Source organism: Myotis yumanensis, unplaced genomic scaffold, assembly GCF_028538775.1.
Source record: "Myotis yumanensis isolate MYYU_CA2020_CCGP unplaced genomic scaffold, mMyoYum1.0.hap1 SCAF_1, whole genome shotgun sequence".
NCBI classification, from domain to species: Eukaryota; Metazoa; Chordata; class Mammalia; order Chiroptera; family Vespertilionidae; genus Myotis; species Myotis yumanensis.
Genome location: NW_027223752.1, coordinates 52,563,086 through 52,574,829, shown reverse-complemented (window position 1 = coordinate 52,574,829; position 11,744 = coordinate 52,563,086). Strand labels below are relative to the sequence as shown.

The following is an 11,744-nucleotide window of genomic DNA, read 5'->3' as shown; positions in this document are numbered from 1 at the left end:
TAATAATATCAATAATAAAATAAATTAAAAATGAATAAAATACGTCAGACAAAGTCTTCCCAAACGAAGATGTCATGCCTGGTAGAATATAAACCAAAAGCTGTCTGAAAAACTGAGGCTACAGTACGGGCTGGCTGCTTGGGCAGGGGATAACTGGGGGCAGCTATGGGAAGAACACTGGGTTCTAAGCGACAAGAGGAAGCAAAAGAGGAAGAAGGGCTCCTCATGGAGAAAGGAACAAAGCCAGGCAGAGCAGAGCACCACTGACAGAAAGTGGAGGGTCAGTGCGATCCTCAGAGGAAGGGCGGCAGAAGAGCCTGGACCCCGAAGTTAAACCTGGTTTGGGGTCCTGGTTATGCCTTGGGCACATCACTGCATGTCTCTGGACTCAGTGTCTTCATCTGTGAGATGGGAGTAGTGATCCTTATCTCACAGAGTAACTATGGGAAAAACTGCACATGAAGGTGCCCAAACCATGCGTGGCATGCAGGAGGTGATCAATACATTTGTAGCCAGTTATTCACTCTTCGAGGATTAAAAATAGTCAAGAGCTAAAGACAAATCCTAAGCCCTGGCCGTGTAAATAGTATTGCTGACCAAACCCACCCTCTATAAACGAAGGGATTTAGTGTTTTGACAGAAATTGGCCCAAAGTCAGAATCAAAGAAGGAACCAGGAGTTAAGGGTACAGAATATATGTATTTTAAATTACTACACAGCCTCAGAGCCTGAGTCCAGCTCTCAATAAGACCTCAATATGTTTTGCAAATAAAGTATTACTGAAGTGGCTATTAAGAATTGGATAACCAAAACATCATTTTTGGACACAATAGTAATTTCTATGATCATACTCCCATCATTTATTAAATGCTTATTATGTCGACATAAAACAAGAATATATAGGATATAGACGGAAAGAATACATTCTTCATTTAATGTCTTACAAGCTAATTGAAGAAACAAGACCAAAACACTGCAGCCTAATTCTTAGACAATACAGAGCATGTGATATCTTGAGGAATTTCTAAGCAACAAAAAAGACCTCTACAGGTAATGGACCTGTAGGAAAGCTGGTCTGCAGAGGAGACACACTCTTAGCTGGGACTTGAAGGACTCTAGCAGGAGAGGGGAAGAGGCACTCATGTGGGATTGCAAGATCCGTGGTTCAGGGCTTCTTTATATGGACCCTGATGACCAAACTGGAGTGGGGACATTGGGTTGGAGAGCAGTAAGACATGAGGAGGAGTAGGAATGCAGGGTATGAAGGCCCTTGTCAGAGCTTGGCCTCAATCCAACCAGTGATGAATTCAGAGCTGCCCCAAAAAAGGCCTTGAGTAAGGAGATAGGAGACCCAGAGGTATGGCCTGAAAAGTCTCTGAATAGGGGCTGAAATATAGATAGAAATGAATCAACACAGTAAATTCATATGCCAAAATTCAGTAATACTTACTCAGCTCCTGTTGGGAGACAAAGGCAAATATTCACATGCATCTCCCAAAATGTTTCATCTCACCTGTCGGTCCATCTCATGAAGTCGATATTCAATGGCCCTCTCCACATATTCCTTCCTATTGGAAAATGTGAGGGGGATACTATTTCCACCAGGGATAATGGGAACCATTTTGCCATCAGCACTCTGACCAACAAAAGAATCAAGAGGAATCATCTAAGAATAGAAGAAAAAAGACTTTTAACTACATGGTAGAAATGACAACAAAAAGTATGTTACACAAATATAGCAAAACAGTAACATCAATATACTTTTTAAAAATGTTTTTATTGATTTTTTTTTTAATCCTCGCCCGGGGATATTTTTTCTACTGATTTTTAAAGCGAGTGGAGGAGAGAGGGAAAGACAGAGAGAAATATCAATGTGAGAGAAACACATCGATTGGTTGTTCCTGCATGAGCCCCGACTAGGGCCCGAGCCGGGGAGGAACCTGCAACTGTGCCACTTGCCCTTGACAGGAATGGAATCCAGGATCCTTCTGTCTGCGGGCCAACACTCTATCCACTGAGCCAAACTGGCTAGGGCTGTTTTTATTAGTTTTCAGAGTGAGGAAGGGATAGGGAGGGATAGAGACATCAATGAAGAGAATCATCGATCGGCTGCCTCCTACATGCCCCCTCCTGGGGATTGAGCCCACAACCCAAGCATGTGCCCTGACCAGGAATGGAACAATGATCCTGGTTCATGGGTCAACACTCAACCACTGAGCCATACCGTCCGGGCATCATCAATATTTTTAAGGATAAAAAAAAGGCAATCAAGATAGCTGGTCAGGCTACTTGATCAGCAGGGAATGCTGCGTCATCTGCCTATAATTAAGATTGAGGCTGACCCCCAGCTAATGTGGCTCAGTGGTTGAGTGTCAACCCATAAACCGGGAGGTCAGGTTCGATTCCCAGTCAGTGCACATGCCCAGACTGTGGGTGAGATCCCCAGTAGGGGGCATGCAGGAAGCAGCCAATCAATGATTCTGCTCATCACTGATGTTTCTCTCCCTTCCTCTCTCTGAAATCAAGAAAATATATTTAAAAAAAGAAAAAAAAAGAATGAGGCTGAATCTTTCTCCCCTAAACCAAATTGGATGAGCTCTGTTTGCCCCAGGCCTCCCTCTCCACCTTGGTTCTTTGGGTCCTCCACTCTAACATGCACAGGAGTGATCTAAGGGGAAGGAGCAGAAGCTGGGTGCTGGAGCCAACTCTGTTAGAAGCTATTTAAATCGCTGGGGTTGAACAGGGGCTGGCATGGCAAAGTGGTTAGTGTGTCCGCCCACACACCAAAGGGTTGTGGGTTCTATTTTTGGTCCAGTGATCCCTAGCCCAGTAGGGGCCCATGCAGGAGGCAACCAATCGATGTGTCTCTTTCACATCGATGTCTCTCTTCTCTCTCTCACTCCCTCCATCCCTTCTACTCTCTCTAGAAATCAGTGGAAAAATATCGAGTGAGGATTAACAACAAACAAACAAACAAATAAATAAATAAATAAATTGCTGGGGTTGAACTGCTAAGGGCAGCAATGGGACATGTGTGGGCCAGCTAGATAGCAAGTATGAAACAATATCTGAGTTAAACATCTATCTATATATAAAAAGCTAGCGACAATAATGGCCATAATGACCTTAATGACCGGTCGCTATGACGCCCACTGTGGCCAGTGAACTGCCCAATCAGAGGGTGGGACCTTTTTGCCAACCTCGTGGCCCCTACCCGCTGCCCGCCTGCCCCTGATTGCACCCTCCCACCTTGATAAAGAGCCAGCTGCCAGCCAAATGTCCCCTCCCTTCCCCCTGGCCAGCCCCGCCCCCGACCAGCCCACCCCACCACAATAGGCCCACAGTCGCTCCCCCCAGGCCAGCCTGCCCGACTGCAACCCCCCACCCCAATAGGGAGTGGGACTTGGTGGCCAACCTCTTGCAGCCCCTCCCCCTGGCCACCCCACCCTTGATCGCACCCCCTACTCCAATAGGGGGCAGGGCTGGCCGGCAAACCTCCTGCAGCCCTTCCCCCTGGCTGTCCAAGCTCCCGATAGGCCCCCACCACCCTGATTGACCTGAAGCCCCTCCCCCCATCCAGCCCCATCCCTGATCACCTCCCCACCCCAATAGGGGGCGGGGCCAGCCCTCTGACCTCCTGCAGCCCCTCCCCCTGGCCTGGCCTCATCCCAGATCGGCTCCCCCACCCCATCAGGGGCAGGGCCAGCTGGCCAACCACCCATGGCTCCTCCACCAGGCCGCTGGCTCCCGACTGGCACCCCCCCACCCCATTCAAGGGCAGGGCCAGCCAGCCCACCACCCACAGCCCCTCCCCATGGCCGGGTCGGTCCCCAACCCCAATAGGGGATGGGGCCCTTCGGCCAATCGTCCGTAGCCCCTTCCCCAGCCAGCCCAGTCCTGATTGGCCCTGATCAGGGCCGGCCAGCCGGCCAACCTTCTGCCATCTCCTCCTCCTGACAGGCCCAGCCCTGATCCGTCCTGATTGGGGCTGAGCTGGCTGGACCCCACCCATGCATGAATTCGTGCACTGGGCCTCTAGTATGTATATATTCTACTACACACCAGCAGAATAATGGACTGGCCGCAGTTACCTCATGGAAACTCTCCTCGGTGATCCCACTGTCTTCAAGGTGAAGGATGCTATGAAGGGTCTGCACATACAGCAGGTCCACCTCCTCCAGGTCCTCCAGGGCAAGGGGGACACAGCACAGCTGCTTCCATACCAGAGGGGCCAAGTGCAGGTCCAGAGGCTTCTTTGTGCGAATGGCAACCCCCATTAAAATTCCCAAGAACTTAAATTGCATTAAATGTTCATCAAGACAGGCAGAAGGGTTAAAAAGGAACCTGCAGAAGTAAAGAAAATATTTCAAACAGAGTTGTCCTCAATTTTATTAGAATAAGTTACCCAACAGCTATAGCATTAGTCTAGACCTGCGCTGCCCAACATGTGGCCATTTAAATTAATTAAATAAAATGTAAGTTCAGTTATTCAGCCACTCTAACCACATTTTAAGTTCTCAACAGTTACATGTGGCCTGTAGCTACTATTCTGAATAGCACAGCGACCACATTTGAATTGTTTTTTGAAGAACCATAAAAGGGCAAGTAAATGGTCTATTTAACCCTTAAGCTATCTACTTCAGGAAGCTCTATTTCCTAAAATCATTTCATTTATCATGTACAAGTGCATGACAAAAGATCCAAAATTCAAAATTTGGCAAATACAGGGATAATATACAATTGCAAATACTAAGTGCTGTGACTTGATAGCATATCAAAGCTTTTTTTTTCTCACAAACAACGATTTTAAATATAATGTTACACGCAATAAACACCAATTGTTCAAGAAAAATGATCTTACATATAATATTACATGCAATAAACATTAATTCTTCAAGAATAAAATGATTTTAAGTATAATAATATTATTAAAACTGTACTAACATTATGATATCACAAAAGTTGTAGGAAATATTAAAAATCTGCAAATAATAGGATTGCTATTATATTCTAGAATATTTCCCCCCCTCTGGCTCTATTTTTGTTCATCAGTTTATGTTGTTCATTATATATATGTTCACTCACAAATGAGTGAGATCATTCGATATTTATCTTTCTCCGACTGGCTTATTTTGCTTAGCATGATACCCTCCAGGTCCATCCTGGAGAGTTGTTGCAAATGGTAAGAGTTCCTTCTTTTTTACTGCAGCGTAGTATTCCATTGTGCAAATGGTAAGAGGTCCTTCTTTTTTACTGCAGCGTAGTATTCCATTGTGTAGATGTACCACAGTTTTCTAATCCACTCATCTGCTGATGGGCACTTAGGCTGTTTCCAAATCTTAGCTATTGTAAATTGTGCTGCTATGAACATAGGGGTGCATATATCCTTTCTGATTGGTGTTTCTGATTTCCTGAGATATATTCCTAGAAGTGGGATCACTGGGTCAAACGGGAGTTCCCTTTTTAATTTTTTGAGGAAACTCCATACTGTTTTCCACAGTGGCTGCACTAGTTCAAAGCTTTTAAATAAACTTCGATGCAGAAAATTCCTTGAAGAGAGTTCATATTGGCCTTCAGGAACACACAAGATGTCAGGTTTCATAATCAAGTCTGAGTTTCCTCTACCCTTCTATATTATCAGAGTTGGTCCCATATTAAATACCAAGTCATGATAAAAGTGCCTCAGTTTTCTTATCTGTGAAAAGAGAATATTAGTAGTTGCTACTCCGTAGGGTTATGAGGATTTGGTGGGATAATACACGTAAGGCACTTAGAGCAGTGCCTGGCACACAGTAAGCACTCTATAAATGTGAACTGCTGTTGCTGTTGTTATTATTATTATTATTATTATTATTATTATTGACATTCCATAAACACTTGCTGATTGTCTTACCTGTCCCTATTGTAACCCACTTCTGCAGTAGCATTGGGAGAGGGTATAAGAAGGTCAACAATACCAGTTTCAAGTTCCTGTAGAAGAAAGAAAAATTTTTGAGAAATGAAAATAAAATGCATCAACAGAATGAACTGTATTAAGTGTCATACTGAAAAGAGAATATCTGAGAACTTTATAATGCTATGTGACAACCAGCCAACTCTCTATGATTGATTTATCAGGAAAATCCTAATACCACGCAAAGCTGAAAGGGTCAGAGCTGATTTGGAAGCAAAGCTGCCACTTTAGAACTTAAATAAGAAGGCATCCAAACACTTCACACTTGCTTTTCTACTTCACCTGGAGTCTGGCAGTTCTAAAAGCATCAGAATAAGTCAGAGCACGTGAGTTATCCTGGATTTGTCTTTTACATTATAAATATAAGTATAAATATAAATATGTGTCACTATTGTTTTCCCTGCCAGTAGTACAGCACAACAGATGGTGAATCAATGGGAGATGGCTAAGCACTGACATTTATTCAATAAGGTATCTTCATAAAGCATTTCACAAACCCTTACTATAATTTACCTATACAACCATTAATAGCATGACTTTATGTAAGGTTCACAAATGCATGTTGCTACATTTATAAAAACACTAGAGGCAGAGTGCACGAAAATTCATGCACTGGGGAGGGGGGTCCATCAGCCTGGCTTGCACCCTCTCGCAGTCTGGGACCACTCGGGATATGTCCACCTGCTGGCTTAGGCCCGCTCTCTAGGGGATCAGGCCTAAGCTGGCAGTCAGACATCCCTCTGGCAGCCCGGGAACCCGAGGGGGATGTCCGACTGATGGCAGTCAGACATCCTTAGTGCTGCTGAGGAGGCGGTAGAGGCTCCCGCCACCGCCGCTGCGCTCGCAGCCGTCAGCCCGGCTTGTGGCTGAGCAGAGCTCCCCCCATGGGAGCGCAGTGACCACCAGGGGGCAGATCCTGTGTTGAGCGTCTGCCCCCTGGTGGTCAGTGCGCATCATAGTGACTGGTCATTCCACCATTAGGGTCAATTTGCATATTGCCCTTTTATATAGGATGGCTGACAGGGTAAACACTGGAAACAATAGAATGGCCAATACTTGAGTGGACAGCTCAGCAGGGGACACTAAATGAATATACCTGGCACATCTCTGTGATTGTGTCATCAAACACTCCTCCAGCATCATCAGCCCCTTCTCCAACAAGCTTAACCTTCCATGCTCTGGAGGGCAGACGAAGGTCTGATGCATTCAGTTTTACTACTTGTCTTGCTATTTGGACAAAGATGGGCTTACACTTTCGTCCTCTTTAAAAGAAAGGGAAAACAGAATAAAATACAACTCTCACCAACTTTGCATATCACCACAAAGGTCAGTTGAAGATATCTTCCCATCCGTGAATGAACAGTCAAACACTGCGCTGAGCCCACGATAGCCACATTGGGTACTAATGTAAGCACTGTTATTATCCTAGTTTACATTGAGGAAGCTAAGACTCACAGAGATTAGTTAGTAATGTTCATCTAAAAAAATGCTAACTAGTTAGTGAAACATACACACATATGCTCACCTGGTTGATATCCTCTTTACTGTAATTTGAGGTCCATAGTTTTTGCCTTGAACCATGGTTTTTCCTATGGAGCGCACCATGGGGAGAGTGTAGACTCTTGGGGCTAACAGGGGCCGAAGCTGTCCCTGTACAATGCCCCATGTCCCAGCATTATAATGAGATGTACTGTTCTGTAACAGAAAGTAAGCTTATCAGAAAGGATATACTCTAAGGCTTAAAAGAAGTAACACTTGTCATTTTTCGAATATAGTTTTTTTAATGAGTAACTATTAATCACTTAAAAAATTTTTCTGATAAAATATGATTTTTTTTTTAAAACTTGGAAATGGACACACACATGTAGAAACAAATAAAGTCATCTGTGATCCTACCATATGGATATGGTACCATTAACACGTTGATCTATTTCTTCCATGTTATGTAGACATACATTTTTCACATTGTTGAGATCATGCTGCTTATATGATTTTCCATTGCTTTTCTCACCTAACTTTATATCATTAAACATTTCCACACTAATTATAAACAGTTGTTGACACTTTGTTTGGTGCACACAATATTCCATATCCTGGCTGATTATTTACTTCTAACAGTGATTTGTCAAATCTCTCATCTGCCCCATGACTGGCTCCCCAAAAGATTTTTGATGAACAGTTTTATAAAATGACTAGAGGCCCGGTGCATGAAATTCATGCGGGGGGGGGGGGGGGGGCGGTTCCCCTCAGCCCAGCCTGCACCCTCTCCAATCCGGGCCCCTTGGGGGATGTCCGACTGCCAGACATCCCTCTCACAATCCTGGACTGCTGGCTCCTAACTGCTCACCTGCCTGCCTGCCTGGTCACCCCTAACTGCCCCCTCTGCCAGCCTGGTTGCCCCTAACTGCCTCCCTCGCTGGCCTGGTTGCCTCTCATTGCCCCACCTTCTGGCCTGGTCTCCCCCAACTGCCCCCCCCAGCATGGTCACCCCCAACTGCCCACCCCCTGCTGGCCTGGTCACCCCTCACTGCCCCCCCTGCTGGCTGGTCACCCCAAACTGCCCCCCTTGGCGGCCTGGTTGGCCTTCACTGCCCCTCCTGCCAGCCTGGTTGCCCCCAACTGCCCCCACCCCCTGCCAGCCTGGTTGCCCCATGCAGCCTGCTGTTCAGTCATCCATTCAGTTGTTTCGGTCATGGCGGCCCCTGGCTTTTTATATATTAGGATATACATTTTAGTATGCCTATACATTAAACAAACAAATATAGCCAGCTTGCTTTTCATCTATATTTCTAGACTATTCCATAAATATAGTTAAATCATCCTAATTTACTTTATCTCCCCCGCTCCCATTCCATAGGGCTCAGAATACACATTTGTAAGAGCAAAAAGTCTCCTAAATGTAGTGGATGCATTTATGTAACAGCCATAATTGGTATTAATAGCTTTGTGTGCTTAAATTTTAAAATCATATAAAAACTTTATAGAAAATATATACTTAACCATTCATTCTTCCTTGAGGTTTAGATAAATCAAAACAAACAGAAAACTACTTTGTGTCTAGTATTATTACCAATATCTGGTCTGTCACTAAGCCAACAATAAAATGGAAACAGAATTGTTGCCTTTTCTACATCTCTCTGATGCTAAGAGTAAAAAGTATTAGCCATGAAAGAATTTTCCAAAGGCTGAGAGAAAGGCCGGGCATAGCGAGCACATCATGGGTGCTGTTCCCAAGCCAGCATGTTACCTGGTTGTTGGGGCTGAGGTTCAGTAACCTCCAAGACGAGTACATGAGGTCCGAGAAGTGGTAGAGCAGCCGGAGCCTGGCCCTCGCGGTGTGAATGCTCACCTCCCTCAGTGCCCCATACTGGGGGGGCACTGCATCGGGCAGGCCCAGCTGCAGAGGTACTGACACACCTGCTCAGAAAGCACATGAACACTTATAAAGGAAAATGCATTGCCTGCATTTTCAGTATTTTGAAAAATTTCAAACACACAGAAAGTGTACAACAAACATTCATTCCTACCACTTAAATTCTATAATTAACATTTTGCTATATTTACTATATCACATATTTATCAATTTCTCTATCCATCAATTAATCTTACTTTATGGTGAACTTGTATTGGTTTATAAAACGTCTTTTTTTATTTATCATATGGACACTTGTTTTATTTCTCCTTTAATTTAGTTTCCCATTGAACTATGGGACCTGAAACAGTTCATTCACAAATATGCATTTTATTTTTTTTATAAAAATATATATTTTTTAGATCTATAAGAATTTCATAATTAATTAAAAACAAAACCCAAATTCTTCCTTTCCTACTCAATAAATGTTGTATTCATAATAACATAAGGTGTGGGCCAAGACCAGGCAAGAAGTTCTGGAAAATGAAAATGGGCAATTTAGCAGAGCCACCTCCCACACTTACTAGGGATCTGACAGAAAGTGACCATGACAGAAAGAAAGATATAGGTGCATGACTCATAAAAGCTTTTTACTGCAAGAATAAGAGCTTTGTAGAAGCAAAGACTACCAGGACTGTATCTATGGTTACCCTCTAATAAAAATGCACAGAGACGTAGAAACAAGACATTCAACTCATTTGAGTTTCCTGTAAATAAAGATTTGTACAGCTCAATTCCTAGAGGTATTTTACTACTATTAATAAAAGCTAACATTTGTTGAGTATTTTTATGTGTCTGGCACTATTCTAAGAGCCAGGAATTGGGTTCATTTACTCCTATAGCTCTTTATAATAGGTGCTATTATGACCCTCATTTTATAAACAAGAAAATCGAGTCTCAAGGTCACTCAGCTCATAAATGGAAGAGTCAGGATTCAACCCAGGCAGTGTGGTTCCAGAGTCTGAACCTTAAACCACCACACGTGTAGCCTCTGTCCTGAAGTGGGAGGGAAATCCCTCTGGAAGAATCAGAAGCCCCAAAGTACCTAAAACTGTCAGTGGATGGGCAGTACTGCTCATTCTGGATCCTGTTAATCAGAAACTACCTCCTGCTTGTTTGGAACCTACTTGGTAGTACTGCCTTGTTCTCTTAGGGTTTATCTAAGAGAAAAAATATCCATGGGGAGTCTTTCCTACGGACCTGTGGCTAAGTAGAGATGTTAGCAAAAAAGGAAGAGAATGCTGAGTTCTCAGGCACAAGGTCACTTCAGAGAAATTCTAGTGCCTTAGACAACAGAGGGTGGTAAAAAGAGAGGACTTGAAGACCTGGGAAAGAAATAGTACAGATATAAAGAAATGCATAATAGTGATAAATGTCACACTTAAAGTAATAGTTACATTTGTGGGGAATGGAAGATAGGTCTAATTGGGAGAGTACACAGTTGGACATTAAGTACACAAATATGCATTTTATTACTTTAATATATTTTTGTAGATCTGTAAGGATTTCATAATAAATTAAAAACAAAACAACAAAAAGGCAAAAACAGCCCATCAGTCCTGCTACATGCTGGAGTAACCTGGAAACAATAGGCCTTAGCTACAATTTATCATTTTTTAATATATAAAAACATACTTAGTTGCTGCTCTAAAACTATCTTTGCTTGCTTAAGTGATATGCTTTCTTCTTTTGGGGGTACAGGGACTGCTTCATAACGAAGTTGCAGAAGAACTTCTTGCTGTGAAAGTACTTACAGTGCTGGTAGCACAAAAAGTGCTTTGGTTTGTGGGGGAAGGTTTGATGGTTTCAGAACAATGTCTGGATGCAGTTTGAAACTGGCAAGCAGAGAGTACAGCTGGGTACTGCTGAAAGAGAAGCTGCAGGAGCATGGATATTTCATCCCTCACCTGGTGCTCTTGGTGGGACAGGCGGCGCTGTCCATGCAGCACTGTGGCAGCGGCCAGCTGAGATCTGCCGAACATTTTTCCCTTGCAAAACTGTAACCAGGGTCGGTTCTCGAACGTGGTTGGTGTGGCCTAGGCCAAGCTGGGGTAAATTACAAATACACAGAGATTCAATTAGAAAGAGGAAGAGAGGACGCCAAAATGATGAAATCTGTCTTAGAAGTAGCAGGTCTAAATAGGTTAATATCTGTACCAAGCCACAGCATCAAAATAAAGAAATTAATTCTGATTTTCTCTATCAGAATGGTCCTCAGAGCTCAGACTGTCTCCTAAGAACCAAGATACAACAAAGCCATTCCCAATCTAGCAGAGTCTTAATGACTGAACACATCCTTGGATTCCACTTCTGGAGAGGAAATGAATTCTTAGAAAGTTTAAAAGGTAACAGTGATCTTTAGAGCTTTTACTTAAAACA

At 43.5% G+C, this 11,744-nt stretch overlaps 1 protein-coding gene across 11 annotated transcripts in view; it reads right to left on the bottom strand.

Annotated features, from left to right (window-relative positions):
- Nucleotides 1–11,744, bottom strand: part of HERC1 (HECT and RLD domain containing E3 ubiquitin protein ligase family member 1) — a 190,046-nt gene that overhangs the window by 4,751 nt on the left and 173,551 nt on the right. For 10 of the 11 annotated variants that reach the window (XM_070421306.1, XM_070421324.1, XM_070421311.1 and 7 more), the window contains exons 70-76: nucleotides 11,273–11,411; nucleotides 9,201–9,370; nucleotides 7,479–7,648; nucleotides 7,050–7,215; nucleotides 5,894–5,970; nucleotides 4,092–4,344; nucleotides 1,514–1,666 (exon numbers count right to left, since the gene is read on the bottom strand). In XM_070421306.1, the coding sequence (XP_070277407.1) occupies nucleotides 1,514–1,666; nucleotides 4,092–4,344; nucleotides 5,894–5,970; nucleotides 7,050–7,215; nucleotides 7,479–7,648; nucleotides 9,201–9,370; nucleotides 11,273–11,411 (1,128 nt within the window). Of the gene's footprint in view, nucleotides 1–1,513; nucleotides 1,667–4,091; nucleotides 4,345–5,893; nucleotides 5,971–7,049; nucleotides 7,216–7,478; nucleotides 7,649–9,200; nucleotides 9,371–10,459; nucleotides 10,691–11,272; nucleotides 11,412–11,744 lie in introns of those variants that run through there. The other variant, XM_070421337.1, reaches the window with a different exon arrangement.